General features: G+C 39.0%; 1 protein-coding gene across 3 annotated transcripts; it reads right to left on the bottom strand.

Moving 5' to 3' along the window:
* Positions 1 to 1,161: 1,161 nt before the first annotated feature.
* LOC101862655 (SUN domain-containing protein 2) lies at positions 1,162 to 24,102 on the bottom strand. 3 transcript variants are annotated; one of them, XM_013083558.2, is made up of 13 exons: positions 23,994 to 24,102; positions 19,745 to 19,807; positions 18,963 to 18,972; positions 17,883 to 17,897; positions 17,429 to 17,449; positions 16,650 to 16,689; positions 11,652 to 11,749; positions 10,089 to 10,171; positions 9,229 to 9,313; positions 7,794 to 7,906; positions 5,152 to 5,319; positions 3,639 to 3,734; positions 1,162 to 2,870 (listed from the first exon to the last, which is right to left on the bottom strand). In XM_013083558.2, the coding sequence occupies exons 2-13, from the start codon at positions 19,769 to 19,771 to the stop codon at positions 2,682 to 2,684; spliced, it is 945 nt and encodes a 314-aa protein (XP_012939012.1). In that variant the 5' UTR covers positions 19,772 to 19,807; positions 23,994 to 24,102; the 3' UTR covers positions 1,162 to 2,681. The 3 variants fall into 3 exon arrangements, with proteins under 3 accessions (XP_012939012.1, XP_012939013.1, XP_005100293.1); XM_013083559.2 differs by lacking the exon at positions 17,883 to 17,897; XM_005100236.3 differs by lacking the exon at positions 18,963 to 18,972 and having other exon boundaries at positions 23,994 to 24,089.
* Between the last annotated feature and the right edge of the window lie 711 nt (positions 24,103 to 24,813).

Raw genomic sequence — 24,813 nt, 5'->3', positions numbered from 1 at the left:
GCTGTCTTTCAGCCACACCCCTGATCTTATGGTAGGAAAGATGTACACCTAGCCTTCTGGGCCAAGGGCGAAAAATCTCGGAGGTCCCATGTGCTAGTTGCGCATGTTAAAGATCCCTTGGTGGTCCAAAATCGATAAGAGTAGGCTTTGGTCGCCACCCGGGCAAAATTCAAAATTTCCTACCAAATGAAAATGTAAGGTGTGTCCGCGCGCTCATATGACCTTATGTCGTTGCGAGCGCTGTAAAACACAAATCTAGACTTTTGAGTCTTTACGCTTTATCCTTCAATTGAATAATACTAAATACTCTAAAGTAGGTAATGTTATAAAAATTACCTTTTGGTGCTTCAATTAGTGTTCACTGCATCCACATTAATAAAAAAAGAAAATTGGCTACATCATATCCTGACCATGTAGTGGATTTTATCTATGTTTACCAAATAGATGCCACAACATCTGACCATTGTCACCCGGATGGTAGGTTTAACTTAACATCGGAGAAATTGAACCATTGGCTCACTTCATGCTGTGTTTTTGCTGTTGCTACGACATTCAACATCAGCAGAAACACTATCACTACCAGCTATTGAGACAACAGTACGTTGTCACTGGGCCTGGCCAAGACTGACACTGAACTGGTTGTTCAACGGCTACAATGTTAGTTTTAGTTTAAGTATAGGTTTTACGGCGTTCGTAACAGCATAAGGTCATATGAGCATTAGAGGTGTTACAAGAGAGTAACAAACATAAAAAAGAAGAAGGGGAGATAAGGATGATAGATGTTGGATAGGAAAGAAGAAGAAAACCACACCAGAGCACCCGTCAATCACCCATGGCTACAATGTTAGCTCAAGACTGACACAGAACTGGTTGCTCAAGGGCTACAACAATGTTAGCTCAAGACTGGTACTTCAGAACAGTAGACCGAAGAACTTGTTTTAGGACAGCTGCTCAATCCATTCGACAGTTTCCTGGATTTTATACCCAATCAAAGAGTGGCACCTCTTTTGATTTTGCCAACATATATATTTATTATCGGTAGATGCTGATGCACAGGGCTGACCAGGATGCATCTGTCCTTGAGACATTAATAAATGTTTCTCATTATCACTCCGCTACAATAGCCACTGATGCCTGCAGGAATTGGAAAAGCACTGAATACATCTTTCACAATTATATTTATTTGAATGTCAAAACAGAGCAAAGAATTCTTTAAAAAGAGTAAAGAGCCTAAAAAGAAAAATAATATCTTAAACATCATCTATAAAATCTTCGTTTCCAACATGGCTTTTGACTTGTTCACAATTAATATAAAATTGTAAACAATTACCAACTGCTTCAGAAATCCATAACAGAACGAAATGAGCATAAAAAATGGCCTTACAGATATTTACCTTTGGGGAAGAGGAGCAGTACCTCATAACATTTTTTTCTTAAATTACCACTAAATTATCAAAAAAAGCTATTTTCATTTGGCTAAAATGGTCTTCAAAATAGCAATATTCCTGAAAAAGACATCTTAAAACCGGAGAAAATTCATTAAATGAGTCCATAATCAGAGTGCCAATAGTGCATATACCTAAACCATTAGATCAACATTATACTTCAGTTAACTTAAGAGGAAGCTACTCAGAAATGGCACTACACTTTACACTTGCTTTCATGTATCGCTAAATTGGCAAGTTGTCTTTGCTTTGAGACGATTTAATGGTATGCAATTATTTGATTAAAAAATCTGTACCATTCTTAAAATGCAGCACCTGCTACTTGTAAAGCTGCAGCCGAAGAGCACAATCAGCAGTTGATAAGAAAGGAGTCAACCTATGGCATCAACAGTTGCTTTTAGAGTCTGAACAGCTTTTTGAGAAAATTCAATTCATCAAATATGCACACAGATTTTTAAGTGCCTAATTTCACTCATCAAATGAGAAAGCACATTTTTAACAGCCATGTTTCATTGGGTAGAATGCACAAAGAAAGGATTGACTCTGGTTCTAAGTGGACAGTACGTCTATTCCACTAGTCAGCTCTGGGGTTTGTGCAATTGACTAAAAACAAATAAAAAGTGGCCCATGTATGCTTACAAAACTGTATCAGAATAAATCAACTGTGACCCCTCATGGACAAAGTAATAAAAACGTACTGAAGTTTTGATTCTGATCTTCAGGCATTTGTTATTTTCTCTAGCATTATTACAGTATTGTGATACAGAATGTGATAATTGGCAAAAGGCAATAAAAGTCTATCATAAAGAGAAGAAGAAGAAGAGTCCTGAGCATGCGAGATTTAACTAAACAAATCACCTATAACTTTTTAGTGTATATGGTTTTTAGTTATCTTGAATTACTTTCCCTAGAAACACCAAAAATGCCACTTTGTGGTTATAAATAATTGCATGTGACTAAGAAAGCCAAACCCACACACTTAAAAAAATCAAGATCAACGAAGTCAAACAGGCATCATTTGGGGAAAGTCTTGCCAGAGAGGCAATAGCCACTAAAAATAATTCTGAAAAATTGGACAGGTGTACATTATTTTTCTTTCACTCTTTGACAATGCTGAAAGATTCTGTACACAGCATAAATCTTGAGAAAGACTTGGTACCCAATCAGCAGTATATCGAAAAGTAGGAGACCAAAATCTATTCTTCCTTCAGTAAGGCAACAACTAGCTCAGAATGATCAGTGGTCTGGCCCGGCAATAGCCGGCAGGACTGGCCTCAATGGCTTCCCGTGGACCCGGAGCCGATAGATGCAGGTGAAGTCTGGGTTGCCATGGTTACTGAGGACCTTGAGGGTGATGATGCGAAACACTTCTTGGTTTGGACCGCAACTACTGTAGTCCACTGTCTGACGGGTGCAGAATGGGTCCTTAAAGACAACGAACAAATAATGGGTCAAAAATTATTTTTAAAATCTCAGAGCCGTAAAGTAAGAATACTGTCAAAATTGTCAAAGATGGCCACCCCACTGTCGAGAAAAAAAGAGGCCACCTTAGATTGGTGGCCGTCTCATGCAGTGTCATTATAATGTCGAAAAAGCTCAAGGGAGATAAACGAGAAGAGGTCGTTTGTACAGGTGATTGTTTTATGCAGGTGGCCATTAGAGAAAGTTCCACTGTGTTTAAAACATCTTCCATAAATTGTTTGGTTGGAATGTGATGTTCCTTAGCATACAAAAAGTTGACAAATTTATTTTAATATAGAGAGGAGAAGAAGACACTCTATAAGTTATTGTCATATGGGAACAAAACATTATAAGGGATATGTTATTGTGAGGCAAAAAGATACAAGAGCAAAGGAGAAAAGGGAACGCTCACTGTACAGATGCGCCAACTGGCTACAGAAAAAATCTGGAACTTTTCGGACCCCAAGGAAACAGGTACACGGAGACTCAAAAATTGCGGATCATATGGTCTAGTACAAAGTTGGGCAAAAATCTGGACAATTTCAGAAATCAGGATTTTCGGATTTGTCCAGGAATTTGGAAGCTTTTACTTTAAATTCTTAAGTCGAATTGAGAATTACCTTTGTTTGAGGTATTTTATACCAACATTAATTTAATTGTAATACTTTTTGTAGGAGTCTTGTGGTCTGGCAGACTTAGTACATTGAACAATATGACTAAATCATTGCTGACCTTAATATCGTACAACTGAATAGGCTGTCCATTTCCAACTTGATAGGCAAAATGACCAAGCAAAACATCAGGAGACGTCATTTCAGACTCTTTACCCTGAAAAGGAAATGTAAAAAAAGAATTGATGCACGCTACAATTTTCTGTTAACAAAAGGAATAAATATGACGAAGTCAGAGTGACAAATGCACTGATTTTACAACAATCTTATATTTCTTATAATCCTACTTGTAGTAAGAGGAACTCTTGTATCCATACAGTTTTGTGTGCATATAGAATCTCCATGATAAAAGGGATCACAAAAATCCAAGAATCTTCTGTCGTATACATAATTATTTTTCTTTCTGTCCACATGACCCACTTTTGTATGGCTGTTAGATGTGGACAGTATACGGGAGACACATTAGGCAGCTTTAGAAGTTTCACACATGGTTTAAATTCCTGCGGTCAATCTTGTGTATTAACTGGACATAGTGACAAACCTGGAAGTGCTCGGTCGTGCGGGGAGGACCAGCATTGAAGTCATGATCATTAATGCCCAACTCAGTTGGACTGGCTATGTCATTTGTACGGACGCCGGGAAAATGTCATGCAAGGTGCAAGATCTACTATGGCATACACACCGACGATGGCCACAAAACTGTTGGTCCCCCAAAAAGACAGATAGCCATTGACAGTGTCAGAGAACACCTGAAGCTGGGTAATATTGCTCCTTAATACTTTGAGCACAGCACTAAGGATAACACTGCTTGGCATGTTCAGACCATCTTAGCACATAAAAACCTTGACACAGATAGCCGTGACCATCTCACCACTGCACGAGAGCTGCAAAAAGCCTCAATATTTACCTAAACAGTTAGCACCTTCACTTGCCCCCTCTGTTCTCGAGTTTGAGTCTTTTGCATTGGACTTGTCGGCCACATTTGAGCCCACAACTTTGATATCATCAAGTCAACAGTCCACCTAGCACGAATGACATCACTGAGTCACCAAAGTATGGTGAATAGCAACATGACTCAAATACAGGAGATAATCGCTATAAAAAAGCAGAGAACCATGCATGTTTTTGTGTAGTAGATTAAAATACTAAAGCACTGAAAAGATTATAGATGGAACAAACCACATCAGAGCACCCACCAACCATCTCCTTTATTACTGGAAACAACTAAATCACCTTCCTATTTATACAGAGTGGGTGATTGGCAGGTGCTCTGGTGTGGTTAGCTTTTTCTTTCCTATCTGACATCTATTGTTCTTATCTTTCCTCCTCTTCTTTGTATGTTACTCTCTAGTAGCACCTCCAGTCTGCCTCATTGTGTTGCAAATGCTGTAAAGCTCTTACTAAAACTGAAAAGAAGTATTTATACAGAAATGACTATCATAATCATTGTCTCATTCCTCACCACAATGACACACTTTTCGGGAGTTACTGTTAAAGACCAGGCCACCATGCTTTTCATACAGAAATATCATCAGTACTATCACTATCATTATCCTCATCGTCTCATTCCTCACCACAATGACAAACTCCTTGGGTGCCGAGTCCAGACGACCAGACGGGGCCACTTCCGTAGGGATATGCTCCAGGCTGATGGCGCTGACCACCACAGGCATGGCCAGCTGTATGGTCACGTAGCCACTCTGTCCGTGCATGGCCCAGCACTTGCCGGGTTGTACCTCTGGCTGGCAGAGAGAAGGGAAGACAGAGAGCTTGACTTCTAATGTTTGATATTTAAGTAAGAGTTTTAAGGCACTGGCAACACAATTAGGTAACTTAAGCGCCAAAGATTAAAGGTGTTACAAAAGAGTGACAAATCAAAAAAAAGAAGGAGGGATAAGGATGACATATGTTTGATAGGAAAGGAGGAGACTTCTAAGATGATTGCCCATTTATAAACTTTTTACACTATCACAAACACAATTTAGATCATTTAGTAAGGAGGGGGCCTGCTTCAACCTGGTTCATACCAACCCCGGATGGGTGGGATAAAAACATTCTCACAAGTTAATGAGATTTTCGATCTAAAAATAACTTTCCCATTGTGGAATGAAACTCCTGTCTCTTGTGTGCAACGGCAAAAGAGTCAAACCATTACACCCCAGACGCCAGTTGTCCATGATGAGCCAGTCATAATACTTGTCATATTCAGCGAGGGACAAGAAGAGATTACAGTTACATTGATCAAAAGAAGAAGCAAACCACACCAGAATACCTACAAACTGTCTTGAGAGAAAAGAAAAGGAAAAACAGCAAGTTCACATGTAAAATAGTTTTCATTTGAGTGAAATTCTCTACAGGACATGATCAATAGGATAATTCCTAAGTGTCATTTTCTATTCTACATTGCCATAGCTGCACCAAGTTGTGAGGAAATCTAACAAGGATTCTTGAGTAGTACTCATAATGAAGTAGAAAAATAACAATAACAAAGCTGAAAAAAAGCAGGAGCAACACAACAACATGCACCAACCATCTGCAATGTTTTCCTAGAAGGATGAGACACATGCAAAAGAAACACGACCTTGAGAACAGTAGTAACTACCACAAATCCTTTTCCTAGATTACACAACTTGAATTTTACCATTGTATGCTATCAGGCTGAAGCTACTTGACAACAGCCACATTGCACCAGAAAAAATAAAATCAATAGTGCACCAATTAAAACTAGAAGGATAACGCTATATAAAACTAAGCACCCACCCACTACCTGCTTTATCATGAAACATTCTGCGACATATTTTTAGCTATAGGCTTACAATTACAATACAACTGTGCATGATGGGACAATGTTCTTTGAAACTTGCAAAACAATCTAACTAGTACACATATTGACAGCTCAGGGTAAGACTCCATCAAACATTACTTTTCAAACTGGCATATGGCAGAATCTTACACAAAGTAGTTGATATGTAAATATGTAGACCTATGTGTCATGACATGGCAGAATCAGGCGCTACTCAATTTTTGGACATGTGGAGTTATTGGTATCATTTTAAAGCTTGTCCATTTGTCTTGCTTTCGGTGATGAATACTCATCTATCATGAATAGAAGTTGAGAAATTTGCGGTTGAAGGAGGTGGGGGTCGCCTGGTTTCAGAGGTAAAATTAGTGATTAAATCTAAATTTTTCAGTGAAATCCACACAGAGATATGTTTTTAAATGGACCTTAACTCTAGTCCTGCGGGGTTAACCGGAAGAGGGCTCTTATCGATCAATGACCCACTTACGTCGCCCGCGAGCTTGTGCCGCGGAGCGCCGGGGTCAGACACCGGTCACGCGAGCGTGCCGCAGCAGTTCAGGGAAACACCTCATCTTTTATAGCAAACTGAAACGATCAATGAATAAGTGTTACGATCACACGAATAATCCCATTATCTCCTCGTCGGTTGATCAGAGACGCTGAGATTGGAAGTTACACCAAATCGAATAACTTTTCCAGATTTCACACCTATTATGAATGAACTTGCGAACAGTTGCTTATCAGCTATCGTTCGAAAGAGGAAAAAAATGGGATAATTTCCTAATACTTTTTTTATTCAGTTGCTCTCAAATTTCTCCCTCTGGTAGGAAAATGGTTTTAAAACCCCCCCACCAAATATGATTATTTACATCAGGAAAAAACGTTTGGTGTAAGAATTAGATCGTTTGAAAAGTGAGGAAAGGTGTTTGCATTGAAAGATGAAAGTCCTATTTCCAGAATATCCTTTTGAGTCCCTCAAGTGTCTAACTGGGTCAAAATGCTCATATTTCATTGGATGAATGTCTCAACTGACGCTCTGTTATCTCTACCAACGCCTCGCGTTGCAAAACAATGCAGTAAGTTCCAGATGGACACACAGGCACAAGCAGACTGACGCACCCGCACTAAACGAAATGCGTTGCCCGCGTGGGACGACGACTGATCAGCGACCAGCTGTGGAGCGCCGCGCGGGATTGCGCTTATAGGGCAAACATTTATCAGGGACCAGAATCTTTAGGGTTAAATTAAACATGTTGAGTTAAAAAACAAAAATAGGATAAAAATTGCCACATGGACTCTAAAACGCCAATTTCTTCGATTTCATTATTTGACGAGCGCATGATTTCACCACGATGCTCCACATAAGCATGGGAGCCATAAGGACATGTCCTGGATTAAAATAAACCGAGCCCTCACCTGAATCACCTCCCGCGGAGAGGAAGAGTGGTACCATACCGGAATGCCAAACACACTGTAGAGGGCACCACTTTTGGAGTAGTACGTGTCACTGCTGCATAGCACAGAGCCACCTGCAAAAGTCACAGTCAAAGAGGGTTGCGAGGACAAAGTCCTTTAGACAATATCAGTTTTCTTCACACTAAAAACAATCTAAGATAAAAACCAAGACTATCTGTATTTGTTCTGTCCCAAAGACAAGACAAAAAAGGTCATAAAACAAAAACAAAACTAACTTCTGGAGAGGGTTAACTTTGAGGAGAAGCACATAGACGCTATACCCATCATTAAGTGTTGGAAAAAAACAAGATAGCCAAACAGTAGCAACAAAGGAAAAGAAAAGAAGTCGAACCTACCCTCAGTGCTCTTCAACGACGCATTTATCTTACTTCTGCAACTCTATCAAGTTGAATGGCTGAGATTTCAGAAAACTACTCTCCTCCATTCCAAGCAATATATATACAAAGACCAGCTGTAGCTCATCCGCAATACACAATTGAAAAACATAGTCATGAACTGCACCTATGCATTGATACATGTAGGCAGTAAAAAACTGCTTTTATGTGTACAGATATTCAGTGTTAAAAAAATCCATGCACGCATTGTAAAAAATGACTCGTGTTAAACTGTGGTGCGGGCCCATTTGGGTTCAAATCACCAAGTGGGGTATAATTCCACTTGATTCTTTATGGGAGTGTTCCTAGATCTTCGCCAAATTGACTCAGTCCCGTCAGTGACAACAATCCAAAGTACTAAAAACATAAACAGTCAAATTGTTTTAAAGTTGATCCTATGATATGTATAATATAGGTCTCTTTGTGACACAAAAACCATATTAAAGACAATGCAAAATCATCAAAATTATTCTCACTTCTACCCCTCCACAGAGCCATTAGCCAGAGTTATTTGAATTATTGTTTGACTTTCTAATTTAAAAAAATACAAAGTGGCATTTTGCTGCTTTTGAAAGAAAAATCCATGCTCATTTTACTTGTGACAGGGGGATATAATGAAATGATTGTGATCAAAATCTAATACCCAGTGCACACTACAAACTAGATTTAGTCGCGGCGCCAGCCTGATTTTTCCTTCATGGAGGGCGAAAGCTACTATTTCAGAAAAGTATGATGAAATTCAACAAATTTGACTTTTTGACTTTCAAAATCAAATTAGTACCTCCATGAAGGAAAATCTGGCCAGCCCCAACTGAATCAAATCGGCAGTATTGGCTGAGTTTTCGTTTAATGAATCCTTTTTTAAAATGACATATTATGTCGGACAAAACCAAGCTCTTGTGTTTGTTAGCTTGAGTAAAGAGAAGGACATTGACACAACAACAGTCATATAGACTGTTGAGAAAAATCCAACCATTCCTCACGTTCTTCTACATACCCACCTGCAGACTCCAAAGCATAGTCGGCTACACCCAAGCGGTCAGCGCTGTATTTGGCCAGAGCTTCATCCACGATGGCATTGGTTGTCTACCCCACAAACAAACAGGAACCATTCAGGTGGAATGATGCAAGATACGCATTTGTGGGGATTTTTTTTTGTAAACAGAAACACAATATCTACACAATAATGGACATTTAGCTCAGGGAAACAGCCAGAGTGAGTACAAAAACAAATAAGAGAAACAAAAAGAGTAAAACCTACATTTGGCATTCCCTCCCCTCCCCACCCAACACTCACAATACACAATTGAAAAACACAAACATAAATTGCACCAATACATTCATACACGTAGAGATTTAAAAAGTGCTTTTTTTGTGTGTAGATATTCAGTATCAATAAAGGTATATATATATATATGTACTGTAAAAGAATAACAACCAGCTTATAGAAACAATAATTATTCCTCTAAAGAGATGGATGAATTTATCTTTAGAGGAGCAAGACAAATTACTCTGTAAGTAATCTATACAAATATTACAGAACAACTGTTTTTCAATCTTCAATTTTTATTCAAAATGTCAAGTATTAGATTTTGAAACAAGCGTTTAAAAGAATGAGAATTTAACATGTAATATGGTACTTTGATAGACATTTAATAGCTGTAATTTTTAATCACCTGTTAGTTTTAGTTCAAGCAGGATTTTTATTGCACTAGTAACACAAATAGGTCATATAAGTGCTGCATATTAGAAGTGTGACTAGAGAGTAACATCCAAAGAACAAATAAGCACGATAGATGTTTGACAGGAAAGAAGGAGCAAACCACAACAGAACACCCGCCAACCATCCACTTTTAATTACCTTTAGCCAAGAAGCTGGTAAAATACCATTCAGGGCCAAAACCCCAATGTGCATCAATGATCCCCTGTACATATACAGGAATGCTGCAAGAGGCAAAAAAGAGAAATAATGCTTTGTTAACAGGAGTCGTAACTTAATACAAATACATATATATTTCATTTTGGGCAAACATGCTACTTTTTAGATCTTTACATCCAGCTACATACATAACATGATGTTTTAGTAAGAGATTTAAATTTTTATCTCCGGCAAGCCGCTCCCAGCAATTCGCAGTCCAAAACGCTGTGCCAATGAGCCGTTGATAGTGGCTCAGGCACACTCCTTTATGGCGACTTCGACATCAAATTACTTTTCAGCAATAGCAAAAAACAGGTATCTTGTATTGGGATCTCATTCATTGAATAAAAAACTATCAAAATAGGTTCACTTGTTTTGATTTAATGACCAATTTAGTGACGTTTTCATCATTTTCAGACTTAGTACCCTAAAAAGGCCCCACTATAGTGGGTTTACTCCCCTCGGAAATAAAGAGTTAAGGCACTTGCAACACAATCAGGTCATATTATAAGTGCCGAAGATTAAAGGTGTTACTTACCAACTGTCACAGCACCCAATATTACACAATCATTTACCAACTGTCACAACATAACACAATCATTTATCAATTGTAACAACATTATACAGTCATTTACCAACAGTCACAACATTACATAATCATTTACCAATTGTCACAAGATTACACAATCATTTACCAACTGTCACAACATTACACAATCATTTACCAACTGTCACAAGATTACGCATTACACAATCATTTACCAACTGTCACAAGATTACACAATCATTTACCAGCTGTCACAACATTATACAATAATTTACCAACTGTCACAAGATTACACAATCATTTACCAATTGCCACAAGATTACACAATCATTTACCAACTGTCACAAGATTACACAATCATTTACCAACTGCCACAACATTATACAATCATTTACTAACTGTCACAAGATTACACAATCATTTACCAACTGTCACAAGACTACACAATCATTTACCAACTGTCACAACATTATACAATCATTTACTAACTGTCACAACATTACACAATCATTTACCAACTGTCACAGCATAACACAACATTACACAATCATTTACCAACTGTCAAAACATTACACATTACACAATCATTTACCAATTATCACACCATTACATAATCATTTACCAACTGTCACAAGATTACGCATTACACAATCATTTACCAACTGTCACAAGATTACACAATCATTTCCAACTGTCACAACATTACGCATTTTACAATCATTTACCAACTGTCACAACATTACACAATCATCTACCAACTGTCACAAGATTACACAATCATTTACCAACTGTCACAACATTACACAATCATTTACCAACTGTCACAGCATAACACAACACTACACAATCATTTACCAACTGTCACAAGATAACACATTACACAATCATTTACCAATTGTCACAACATTACACAATAATTTACCAACTGCCACAACACCCAGAATTACACAATCACTCACCAAGTATCAAGAGCACTGATGCCAAATACAGGACCATCTGCAGCACCTGCCTCCATGTTATACATGCCAAACTATTCAAGGTCTTGCAACTCCAGGTACTGAACACAATGAAATAATAAGAATTCAGGAAGCATATAAGAACCTTCATTCTTTAAGGGCAAAGAGGACACATATATGTCTAATTAGCAGAAGACCAAACAATATGTGGCAGCATATTTTAAATCATCAAACACAAATCAAAAAGGTGGATTTGCATATTAGAGAGTTGGCATGTTGTTGCATGCCTTTCTAACATTTCAGATAAAGAATATATCATCGGCCTGGTGATAAAACCGACTAACCCACAAAATACCAAAAAACTTTTTATTGGCCCTATCGATAGTAAATTGTCCATTTCATATGCTCACTCAAAGACAGATCTAAATTTTGTCTAGAAATGCCTTTAAAACATTAGAAATTAAACTGTATAACCCGGCCCCCGTCGGATTTTAGCCCGATAATACCGACTATCCCACCTGCGAGAGAGGAAATGAGGGTTGGCTGTTTTTGTCGCGCTAACAATGAGGGGCCACGTTCTACGTTACTGACTAACCCCGGCTTCGACTCCTCTCAGGACTTTGTTTGACATCAGATTCAGACCTGTAATAGTCCTGCATTCGCTCACGTAACCGTGGGAGCTCTCCAAAAAGGAATATTGTAATATTTCTTGTTGGTTTCATTGGGGAGTTAAATAGATCTGGTTGTTTCCTCTTTTTCTTCGTTTTAATGCTGCTGATAATGTTATTAATGACTAAAATCCCAAACTGTTCCCACAGAACTGTTTATCTCGTGACAATGCTGGTATTTCAAATGCCCCTTCATGGATTTTGTTTTATATGAAACTATTTTTTCTGTCCACATGTTCTTCTTTGTCTTTGTACCGGAAAGTCACCGAATTATGAAGGCATTTTCCCTTATTCGGACTACTCTCTCTTCTCTTAATAATATTTTCCTTCGCAATTGAATGGACGAAGTCATTAGCATTTCATTCCTTACTAACTAACTCAAAAACAATGTGGGACCTGTCCAGCACACCGTTCCTTGTTTTTTTAAAGTGCTTTTTTTATATTTGCAGTGTCTATTGCAGTCATTACCTTCTGAAACATCTTTCAACTGTCTTTGAAAGTTCATTCCGTTTGTGTTTTGTATGGATTATTTTCTCAGTATCATAATATAATGCTTTTATCAAACCTTAACTTACAGAACACTATAACATCCCATAAGATGATGCCACACTTTCTGCGTCACCTCTGACCCTCAACACAATGGAAAGTGGTCAACATGACCAAGCAAATGTCACACCAGCTGATCAAACAACAGTTATGTCACCATTAATCTCTGCAAAAAGGACACGGCATGAAAACGATTGGAATGGTAACAAAAGGAAGAGGTTGAAAGAACTGGGGATGCCTCTACACCTGTCAAGGCACGAAGCGAGCGGGGTGTGAACTTAACGTCCTTTGCAGTTGTAAACTGGTTGGTGCAAAATGCAATGACATCACTGGTCACTCTCTTGGAAAGAAAATAGAGCCTACGTGTATGCCATGATAAACAAGATAGACAAAAAGAGATCTTACACAGCAAGTGTAAACCCAAGGAGAATTACACCCTTCAATGCCACTTAAAAGAGTCAACGGTCAAAGAATTCCTGTTTGTAAAACAATCTTCATGAACACTAGAGGCCTCACCCACTGGTCTATTTAAAGTAGCTTCTCCGAAAAAAACAAGAGCCCTCCAAGAACACATCATTGCCACTCACGAGAGAGCCAAGGATGACCAGTTGTTCCATAAAAAGTAATTTTTGACTAACTTTCGAAGATATCCTCCTGTCTGCAGATGACAATCCAGAAAACGTCAGATCTGCATGGAGTATACATGGAGAAATGTGCAGAGAGACAGAAAAAACATTGAGCTATCAAGTGTTCAGCCAAATGTTCAAGAAAAACAATTTGGGTTTACTTTCAACCAAGAAAGACAAGTGCGACATTTGCACCAGCTTCGAGTCTGACTGGAAAACTCACAGAAACAGAATATACAGCTCATCAATAATTTTAATTATGAATATGAGGAAACCTGCAGCTCGAGCAGAGAAGGAGAAAGACAGGGAGGCTGCATTGAACCCAAAGCAAAAAGTGTGTGTCCTTTGTATGGAGATCCACTGCGTTCTCCTGGTACCATCACTGACACCCACCTTATATTATAAAACAAAACTGGCTGTACATAATTTTACGATTTAGGATCTTGCCACCAGAGACGCCAGGTGATATGTCGGGGATGAAAGTGAAGTTGGTCTGAGCTTCAAAAGTTTTCATCATGTCTGACTCACTAACTGATATTGCAAGTGACTGACTTCAACCACTTCATCTTCTGCAGTGTTGGTGCAACTACTAAAACAAAAATGCCACCCTGGTGAGTACAATGGCCTCGCTGGTCAAAGAGCTTGACATCACAGTTGAGCAGAAATTCTCACCAAGGGCCATACCCAAATGGAGGTGGATTCAGTCCATGGCACTATTGGGCGATCGTTCCAAAACGCACTGATGTACATCCCAATGGACTACGTGAACATCATGCTCCAAGCCAGATGCATCCCCAGGTTCTATGAAGTTATGTACCTGGGCCACAGTTTTCTCAAAGATTTCGCAAAGGTCAGAGAGTACTAAACGATCCGCCCTGGGAGAAAACCTGGTGATCCTACTGTCACTGACTTGCAGGCATCAAAGTACACTCCAATCTTTAAAATTCAGTACAAGCTGAACTTTGGTGATGAATGGCGCTGCAACGACCAAGAAAGCTGAACACCCAATGTACGACAGTTACTGCTGGACCTCTCTGCAAAGACAGATTGAAGATAACTGCCAACCCGTATAAACATCTGGAGTTAAAGGCTGTCGTACCACAATGCTACCACAATTACTATGAAACTGTCTCAGTAAGAAGCTTTGAAAGTGATCAAGTCAAATTGGATTATTGTAGAGTCTTTCTAAACAATTTTACTTTTTATCGTATTGCCTTGTTATAGCCATGGGACACAGAGTGAGACAGACATGCTCTTATATTGTTGAGAAAACTCAATGAAGTAGTTTGTTGTCAAGCCACGTGCCTTGAAGAAAGTTGGTGTATTATTTGATGCTTACAAAGTCTGTTTGTATAATAATGATATATTATTATGTAACCAACGTCACTCAAACCATTGCTGAGGTAGCGGAGTTTTTGTGTGTCTTTCTGCTTTCATTTCTTTCTTAGTATTACTTTTTTCCAGGCATTTGAACGGCCATCAAGTGTCAATAGTACTGTGTCAGACACTGTCATAAATTCTAAAGGCTTGCTGCTGCTGCTACTACTGTTGTTGTTGTAGTTGTTGTTTTTGTCGTTGTTGCTGTTGCTGCTCTCCCTTACTCTTCAAGCCTCCTGTTCTTTTACTTCAAATGTAATTAATAGACTCATTGCTGTGTTCTGTTTCTTCCACTTCTAGCAAATTTTCAGCTTTGTGACTGCCGTTCTTGCCCGAATTGACTCCATAGCATTGAAATGGCAGCAGCTAATTCTAGCAACAAAATCGTCCTCCTCCTCTTCCTTCGTCTTCTTCATACTCCTCCTCCTCCTTTTCCTCCCTCCTCCTCCTCTTCCTCATCCCCCTCCCCCTCCTTCTTCTTCTTCTTCCGATAATGATGATGATGATACAATGCAACACAAAAATCACGACAATTGAAACAACAGATCAAATATGTTACCGGCAAGTGCGGCTTGGCTGCACTCAAAGCCTGCAGTGGCTTCCTGATAAAACCGGCCAAACAACAAAACTGAGGGTTGGTCGGTTTTATCCGGAAAAATTTGAGCGACATAACCGTCTAACCCACGCAGTTTCATTAAAAGCAATTTTTCAAAGGAAAAAAGGTCTACAGTGTTATGGTAAAGTGTTTTTATAGGTGTTTAAAGATTGGTTTATCGTTAGACACCTTTGTTTTGAAATATCCGGTTTTATCACAAGGTCGACCATATTCTGTACAGCTCAGGGCAGCTCTGAGAGGCAGAGTTTGATCATCCAGCTTCCTAAACAATCTAAAGTGTGTTAAGGGGAAGTAACACATTGTGTATAACATTACAATGAAACAACAGTTACATTGAGGGTCACTTCACTTTACTGTCTGAAGCTGGACTACACTCTCCTTAACAGAAAGGCTTCAGATGGTCTAGACCCTTTGTAAACAAGGACTAGTTTACAGTTTGAGAATCTGCAGCACTCTAAAAGTAACTTTTAAAAAAGTTTTGGAGCTCTACCCAGTTATTCTGATGATGTACATAATTTGTAATGTGGGGAACCACATTCGAGAAATTCTAGATTTTCAAAACCGGAAACAATATTGCTTCAACAACCATCTCCGTCAACTCCAAGCATGTGATGTGAACGAGAGAAATTCATAAATTATCTTGGAAACAGCCTACTGAGTGCTTTGATTATTTTTTCAGAGGATATAGAAGAAAAGTTACTCAGAAGACAATTGATCATCAAACATCACCAATTTTCATTCATATTCAATCATATTTCATACATTTAAAGTGCAATATTCACATAAGACATGTAAAGATCAGCTTCAGTGCTCTCTCTTATAATATTAGGGTCTCGTATCAAATCACAGTAAATCAGGAAATTTTCATAAAGTGACATTACATGTTAACCAACCTTGATTTTGCTTTAGTTTTTCCTACTTTCCAGACTGTGCTCAAGAATTTGAAAATACAGCCAAAAATATCTCCCTCAACCCCAACCAAAAGACAAAACAAAACAACCCTCTCGCAAAAAACAGCAACAACAACAAACAAACAAAAAAACAAACAAGCAAACAAACAAAACAAAAACCCAACAAAAACCAGCAATACTGCCTCAGTCGATACTCTGATTTTCTACAAAAGACAGGCTTGTAGGTCCTCTAAAAGCACACAGGCTCACATACTTACCTTGCTGCTGTAGAGCACCTTTTTTTCTTTGGCTTGCAAGCTGAGAAAAAACAATGAAAAATTCAAGAATCAATGTGGGCAAACCAGTACCTTGGAATCTCATTTTGACTTGCAGATATGAAACTGACTTTTATGCACGCTAGAAGCCAAAATAGTATCGTTAGATAAATAGTGAGTGTATTTCAGGTTCTTGGGAAGAGTGGGGTGGTGGGGGAGAATGGGAGAGTCAAAGATAGAGAGAGAATGCGAAAGAGAGAAAGAGAGAGTAGGAGGGAGGGAAGGAAGAGAGGAGAGAGAAAGTGAGCAGAGGAAAGAGAAAGAAAGGAGAGAAAGAAAGAAAAGAGAAAGAAATAAAGGAGAGAGAGAAAGAAAGGAGAGAGGGAAAAAAGGAGAGAGAGAGAGAGAGAGAGACAGAGAGAGAGAGAGAGAGAGAGAGAGAGAGAGAGAGAGAGAGAGAGAGAGAGAGAGAGACATAGAGGAAGTGTGTGGTTTTTTTTAGTTTTAGTAAGAGTGTTATGGCACTTGCAACATAATTAGTTCATATAAGTGCCGAAGATTAGAGGTGTTATAAGAGAATACCGTACACACACAAAAAAAAATGAGGAGAAAGAGGGACGATAGCTGTTCGATAGGAAAGAAAAAGCACCTGCCACCTGTGTTTAGACTTCACAAGTACTGTATTCAGACAATACCTTTTGCTTTAAGCTCTAAATACTCCTCAATAAATGTTGCCTTTTTCTGAGTACAAAAATTAAGTAAAAATTAATTTAAATACTTACTGTCATCATCTGAGCCAGAACCTGATAAATGATAAGAAAGGTACAAAATGAGGTAAGCTGAAATTACTGGTAATACTTTATATTGTTCTCATGAGAGATGCGTCCCAATGGATACACTCAACGACTTATCATTCATTCACTGTCAATTTCGTATCAACGCTATATCTAAAAAATATGTGCACTGTGGCATTAATCATAGGATAAACTTTGTCAGTCTTAGTGCATTCAAATTATTCCACGAAAAACTTCCCACATATATCTCAGGCACATTTGATATGAAACAGGAGCGACATCAATTGCTACAGTATCATAACTGGACTAGGCCAGTACATAATACAGCAAACAATGAGTAAATTGGCTGGATGGAACGTGGATCTGTAGGCCTATACAAATAACCTATCAAAGAATAGATAAAAAAGAAAAATAATACAGACACCACAGATATGGTACTCACTTAGAGTGTCTGAGTCTGAAGAGATAAAGTGAAACCAAAAAATTGATGAAAGAATTTATAATGTCAAAGGGTAATGAAAAGGGAATAGCAAATGCTAAAACTAATATGGGTTTGATTAAGATCTTGAATGCATTGCCAAACCTGGAAACAACTTTATATTGTACACCAATACACATATGTGAGGTGTGCTGACAAAATGAGTTACTTCTTGCTGACCAAGAATGGAGATATCGGCCCAAAATCGACACTGCGGTCAGATTTATAGATATCTAATTGATGCCATTTTTGTTCAAGTCTACCGTGTCTTTCATCATTCCATACTTACAAATTGTACAAACTTCACCTATAAAGTTGATGTATCAATTTCCATAAAGCTAAAATCGGAGAAGTAACTCATTTTGTCTGCACACCTCACATATGGTAATCACTGTCATCTGGAAAATGATCATTTAATATCAGTAAAATGAAACTGAACAAACACCAAAAAATTCAATTGCTATTAAAATATATTATTCAGTATGTTGCTAATTATTATGGTAAGTTTTACACTCTGTGATTATCATATGAGTAGCATGTGATAAAACATGCACCTTCTCAACTTAACATGCAGTGGTACAGGAAACTGTCTGTAAGTGCCTGGTTCGTTTTTTAACCCCAGTTCCAAGAGATACTTGATTTGTCCCAAGTGTCAATGCACTTAAAACTTGTTTTCAGTTTCTTAAAAGGGTTCCTTCAAAATATTTAATATTCAAAAGAGAAAATGAGCTTGATGTTGCTGCTACAGGTTGCATGCTGTGTACATTTTTAACCAGAAAAGGTTTAATGTTTCAAATGACATAAGGATTTACAGCAACCAAACCAAGCCCTAAAATTCCTGAAATCCTGGTGTTCAGATACTTCCCTTCTATCAGTTACTTTTACGTGATTAATTTAAGGGACTGAAATATTTCATACATTGTTGGGAATCACTTAACAGGAAATAAAAATAATTCAACCCCACTTGTAGAAATACAGGGGAGTTTTTTTAAATTAACAATAGTCATAATTGAACAGGAACAGTTTTTGAAACTAACATCTTACCAGCATAGTTCTGAACAGAAAAGAAAAGAAATAAAAAAACCAGGATCAAGAAATGAAGAAGTTATGCACGCTGCATATTCATCTAGTGAAGAAATGTGAAACTCCAAGAAAACTTGAATTATAGCCAGAAACATTAAATCAAGCTCAATGAACAGAGCTTTCAAAGACTTCATTAAACTCTCCTGGTATAGGTCTTTTACTAGTATATAATGAAGCACATCATATTATATAATGTATTACATAATTATAACCCATACCGCTGTTTCAGTATTCATCTGTTATCAAACTCCGATACATATCCATCACTCACACACTCACCAACAAGCTTCCCTACATCAAAATCATTTGACAAAAAACAACTTTTAAAATCATGCTCACAGCAAGTTACAAAAATGGTTGTGATGCATCTGCTCCGTAGATGACAGGAGTAAAAAAAAGAAATAATAATTGTACATCTCTCAAAAAATAAACAAATGCTTTGAACAAATTAATACAAAATCCATTAAGTTTTCATTTGTTGCTAATAGAATACATGATATGCATAGAAGAAGAGTATCCTGACACCCCATTGCCTTGTGGTATCTCAATATTTCTTGCTCTCTCTTTCTCTCTGTCTCTTTCTCTCTCTCTCTCTCTCTCTCTCTCACACACACACACACACACACACACACACACACACACACACACACAAACATGAACCCACACACACAGATAGATTAAGATACAAAAACTCACATGCACACAACACACATGGGTACCAAAAAAAATAAAATGTTGTGTACCTTTCTTCCTGGACAGCCGCGCCGCATTGTCTGACAGATTTGTTGGCCTTTAACCCCAAAAAGCTGGGTAAAAATGAAAAAAGAAAATAGAAAACTAAATTCATTTCACATAAAATAGAAGTTCAAATATATATACAATGTATAAGCACTGGAAATAGATGTTTAACATTTGTGCCCAGCTCCGCATCAGTAGCTTTTATCATCATTGTCATAGAAGGCCCTGCAAGAGGATATATTCTCTTTGCCACTTAGTTGCTGACAAACTTTGTGGTAATGTGAGAACATTCTAAGGAACTTGACAAGTGTGGCTTGACATGTGAGGGACTCCTAAGAGAGAAAAGCATATCGTCAACGGAAGGAAAAGATTGGGGAACTTTGGGTACTTGGACTTGGATACAATATTGTCAATCTAATCTTCAGTCAATATTAAACATTTTCTGCCCATATATATATTAGAACTGGTCGTTCTTTGTAGAGACCATATCCAGCATATTTGTTTTTAAAATAGAAGTTTTCATTTTACATATGTTTTTTTTTCCTTGTATAAAAATGTCACTTTCCTGCACAATTTTGGACATGTTTTCCTTAAGAAATTAGAAACTAAATTCACCAAAACACTCAAAACATTTCATTTTAACTCTCTTGCATGCACTGGAGTCTTATAGCTATTGGTTTGACATGGTCCAGCTATTGGCAAATGTATCATTAAGAGAAAACAAGCCAAATATGCATAGATCTATATCAACCTGCCTCCTGACCTTCAGGTTTGAGAATTACTAAAATTTTGCTGATATGGAAATCTAGATCTAGAATCTAGAATCTAGATCTAGAATCTAGAATCTAGATCTAGATCTAGAATCTAGATCTAGATCTAGTAGGAGACAGAGCAATAATTTTAAAGGGAAAGTGTAGCCTTTTTGCTGGCATTCCACATAGGAAGTGGTTATTCGATCTCATCCCGGGTGAGAATAACCCATGTCTTGCTATTCTCACCCCCTCGTTTCACTGGAAATGACCCTAGAGGGATCAGGGCTGAGGTTAGAAGCATGACCCTGGGAGAGGGGTCAGGGCTGATGCTCCACAGCATCATGTTCGTCACTGTTCGTGTCTGAATAGTCACAGTCAGGGTTGTCAGTTTGGACCCAAATCCCAGAAATTTGGCTCTTTTGGATCGTGTCTGGCCCGCAGAATTTCATTTGGCTCTCTGGCTCTTTTTTGGCTCCAAACTCCAAATGTTCAAGAAGAAAGGGAAAGAAGAGAAAAAAAAAACAAAGAAAAAAACAAAAAGAAAGAATAAAAGAAAAAAAAGAAAGTGAAGAAAAGAGCTTGGATTGTCTAGAGTAGAGGAAGTGGTGTCTGTGCTACCCTAAGCATAAAAAGTGACCTTGCCAGTTCCCAGTGAGAGAGGAGGTAACCACACAATAACTGATGAGAAGCAAATTTCGTCTGCTATCGTCGGCCCAGGGCGCTATGCCTGCTTCGTTTGCCTGTCTCCCTCAGTAGTGGTATTTGTGAGGCAAAGTGAGGGCGGGTGTGTGCGACAATGAGCGGGGGGCGCGTTCCTGCTTGAGGGTGGCGCATTTTAAGGAGAGGCTGCGCGATAGGATAGGGCGGGTCTTGCAACATACCCTAATAACTTCTTATTATGAATCTTATAGGCTAACGTATGATTTTATAACCACAAAGGAGGAAATATTCTTACAAATTACACAAGAGCTAGTTCCAAGTGGCACTCAATTTTTATGTATAGCAAAAGAGAAAGAAAACAAAAAATAACAGAAGCCAACACTTACAATGGAAACAGTAATCTATTAGTTAATCTCGATAACTAGGAAAATCATTAATTAAATTATATAAGAACTGCAAAGTAGATACAAGTGGATCTAATTGCACATTGATAAACAAAGATATTGTTCACACTAATTGTATGAAACAAATTGGTATGGGGAGATTAGTCAACACAGCAAAAGAGCTCGATGTCCATGGCATCCAGGTCTTCCTGAGTCTTGTCCTTCAGGTCCATCTGTTTGACACAGTTGGCGAGCTACCAGTTGCCAAAGAGCATGCACTGGGTGTGCATTACTTGTCCTGCGGGGGTGGCTCCACACCCACCAAAGTTCCCACAATCGTCGGAGCTGTTGTCGTACACCGGCTCTTCTCCCGAGTCAGAAGAATCTTCATCCTCTTTCTTCTTCTGTGAGGCCACAACCAAAGCATTCATCTTCTTCTCCTGAATTCTCCTCTTCTTCTCCTCCTCTTTCTCCTTCGATTTGCCTGCTCCCCCTTTTTTTCCCCTTCTTTTTGACATTCCTTCTTGTCTTCAGCTTGCGCTAGCTGTTCCATCTTCCTATGCTCCCTTTGCTTCTTCCTTTCTTCCTTCTGCTGCTTTTCTTCTTCCGCCTACCTCTTCTTCTTGAGTATCATCTCTTTCTTGTCATTTCCACTGATGGACAATGGCACAGGTGGCTGAGGCTTTCTAACGGCCTTGTTCTTTAAACATCTGGGGGCAAAGTGAACACCTTGTCCATGGTCGTCTGCCTGGAGGGGGTCTGGGGTTACAGGGCTCTTGCTGATGGCTGGGGGAGTGGAGGAGCCGGTTGTTCAATATTGTCCATCAGACTGGACCACATGTTGTAGTCGAGGTTGATCTTGGGGTACAGCTCCCCTTTCTCCTCCCCAAGCTTAAAGTTCATGGAGCATATTTCCTTGAGTCGATGACGAGTTTGTGACGTCGTGGATGGGGCAGAGGCAGAAGAGGTGGGTGACAAGTGGAGGGTAGGGCCAGGGGACCTTGTGAAGGTGCAGCTGGGTTCAGCTTGTCACTTGTGAGGACAACGTCAGGGTTGTAGGGAAACTGCCCTGACTTGGTAAATCCCGTCATAGCTGTTTCCGGCTGAGCCGCTGGTCCAGAGGCTGTGTCAGGTGGCTGTTGTGGAACTTGAGGCAATAGAATATTACCCTGTTCTCGCTGCAGAAGTCTGAGACGCGAAACCCCGCCATACCAGACACCATGTCGGATGTCGGCACTGCGCGCCTACCCCCCATACATCCCCTCAGAGAGGCAGAGCGGCTCCGTGCTTTGCTTAGCACTGATGTTACACGCACAACACACTGCTTTGTGTGTAGTACAAGTATACACATCTTCATAAAATGCATTGACAGCCTTACAACTGCAGGTCGATGCACTGTTAGAATACATAATCAGCAAGCCAGGAAATAATTTACCTCTGTGTATATGCAGTAAGCAACCACATCGACCAACCAAGGATCTCGTGCCACAGGAAAGGATGCTGTCGGGTGTTGATAAACGCGAGAACACTCTAGCACATCTTAATTGGTTCATGATGAATACCACAGGGTTGCAGCGCTGACCCCCCTGTCGCACAACCCCGTCGCTACTCTAGTAATTATTAAACTAGTAAGCATGATTTAACGCCCTCGCCCATTTGGTCTCAATAATTTACAACCCTTCTACCGTCGTGCAAGAGCATTTATTGTCTCGTGCTTGTGTCTCGTTACGTTTGTACTCGCTCTCTGTTCCTTGAACCATAATTTATTGTGTGCAGGCAGAGAGTGTGAGGCCTGCCATTGTTAAGTGCGTAAACAATGAATGGTCCAGCCAGCGGCCGGTCCCACATTTACAGGAGAGGCGAAAAATGTTTTTACATTATTATTTCGTTCCCAACCAGATATGCCGTTAGCTACCACGGGCCTAGGTGATTTTATCGGCCTGCGAGAGGTCAGGAGGGGGGAAGTCCTCGCCTCATGCCCACACCGGGGTGGGCCCGCGCATTCATCGGACGCGATGGGGCCTTCGGCCCCGCTGACTGGGCCTTCGGCCCCGCTGACCCGATCTGCTTGGATCCAGCCCATATCGAGACATGGGTTATTCTTCTCATCCGAAGTAGGTCTAGATCTATGTCAGATTTAATTTTTATGCTTGGGATAATCCGCTTCTGTCCCCAAAGATTACTACCCTAATTACCAACTATCCTACCCCAATCCCTAAGAAAGTTACTACTGGTATTAGTAGGCTAATATAGATCTAGGCTAGATCTACAACAATGTAATCAATAAAATAATCAGAAAGTAAGATCGCTAACAACCGACAAAAAGTTCATTGAAAGTAAGGTTCAACAAATAAACAATGATTGAACAATGTGGGGAATAACTTATCCATGTTGTATTTTTATAATAATAAATGTAAGTTAGAAGACAACGAAACACCGCCTACAATTTGAATACCTACTTTAGTCAAAGTTCATAGTGAATGAATATATCTTTCGAAGGCAACGAAAATTAATGTTGTTTTCCCCCGTTTCTACCAAGGCTTGCACAGGAAGTTACTACTGAAGTTGATTGGTTGCCTAGATATCTGACGTAGTACGGGAAAAGTGTGTAACATCTGTAAGCCATATAAAGAAACAAAACCAGAACCTAATTAATTTTACAAGCTTCTCAGATTTTTGTTCCCTGGTGAAATAGACACACATAGCCAGACTTTTTAATTTTCAGTTATAGGTATTCACTTTTGTATCAATTGGCCCTCATAAATAATAATATAAAAAACCCCCACAACAACCCTGCCCTATTAAGTATCGGATCTTCAGTTCGGATTCAAAAGACTTCATACATTTGAAAAAAAACAACAAACAACAACAAACAAACAAACAAACAAACGAAAAAGCCAAAAACACAACACACTGACTGATGCGAGGTACAATCTCTATGGAGGAACAGCAGGCTAAACGCCCCACTTATTCACACCTGTAAAAACCTCAACTTTTCAGTCACTTGCTTTCGTAAATAACACAAGATTCCACAATACAAAGACTTTTAACGACCTTGAGTATCGTCAAGAGTCTAAACTTCGCGAAAACCCCCCAAAACAAACAAAACATCATCATCATCATCATCATCATCATCATCATCATCATCATCATCATCATCATCATCATCATCATCATCATCATCATCATCATCATCAAGAACAAGAACAACAATAACAATAACAAGTTTGAGACCCAAGTCTCCGATCCTATCTTAAATAGGATTAGATCTTTGTTCAA

Source organism: Aplysia californica, unplaced genomic scaffold (genome assembly GCF_000002075.1).
Source record: "Aplysia californica isolate F4 #8 unplaced genomic scaffold, AplCal3.0 scaffold00241, whole genome shotgun sequence".
Classification (NCBI taxonomy): Eukaryota; Metazoa; Mollusca; class Gastropoda; order Aplysiida; family Aplysiidae; genus Aplysia; species Aplysia californica.
The sequence above is the reverse complement of the archived record's forward strand: the minus strand, read 5'-3'. Positions and strand labels throughout refer to the sequence as shown.

Bases quoted from the DNA above. Each gene is read 5' to 3' on its own strand.
- LOC101862655 (XM_013083558.2), bottom strand. From the start codon at position 19,771: ATGCGGCGCGGCTGTCCAGGAAGAAAG. The intron at 9,314-10,088 runs GTAATTAAAAGT...TTTGTGGGGTAG, and splicing joins TACCAGCTTCTTGGCTAAAG to ACAACCAATGCCATCGTGGA. The intron at 5,320-7,793 runs GTGAGGGCTCGG...TCTCTCTGCCAG, and splicing joins CTCCGCGGGAGGTGATTCAG to CCAGAGGTACAACCCGGCAA.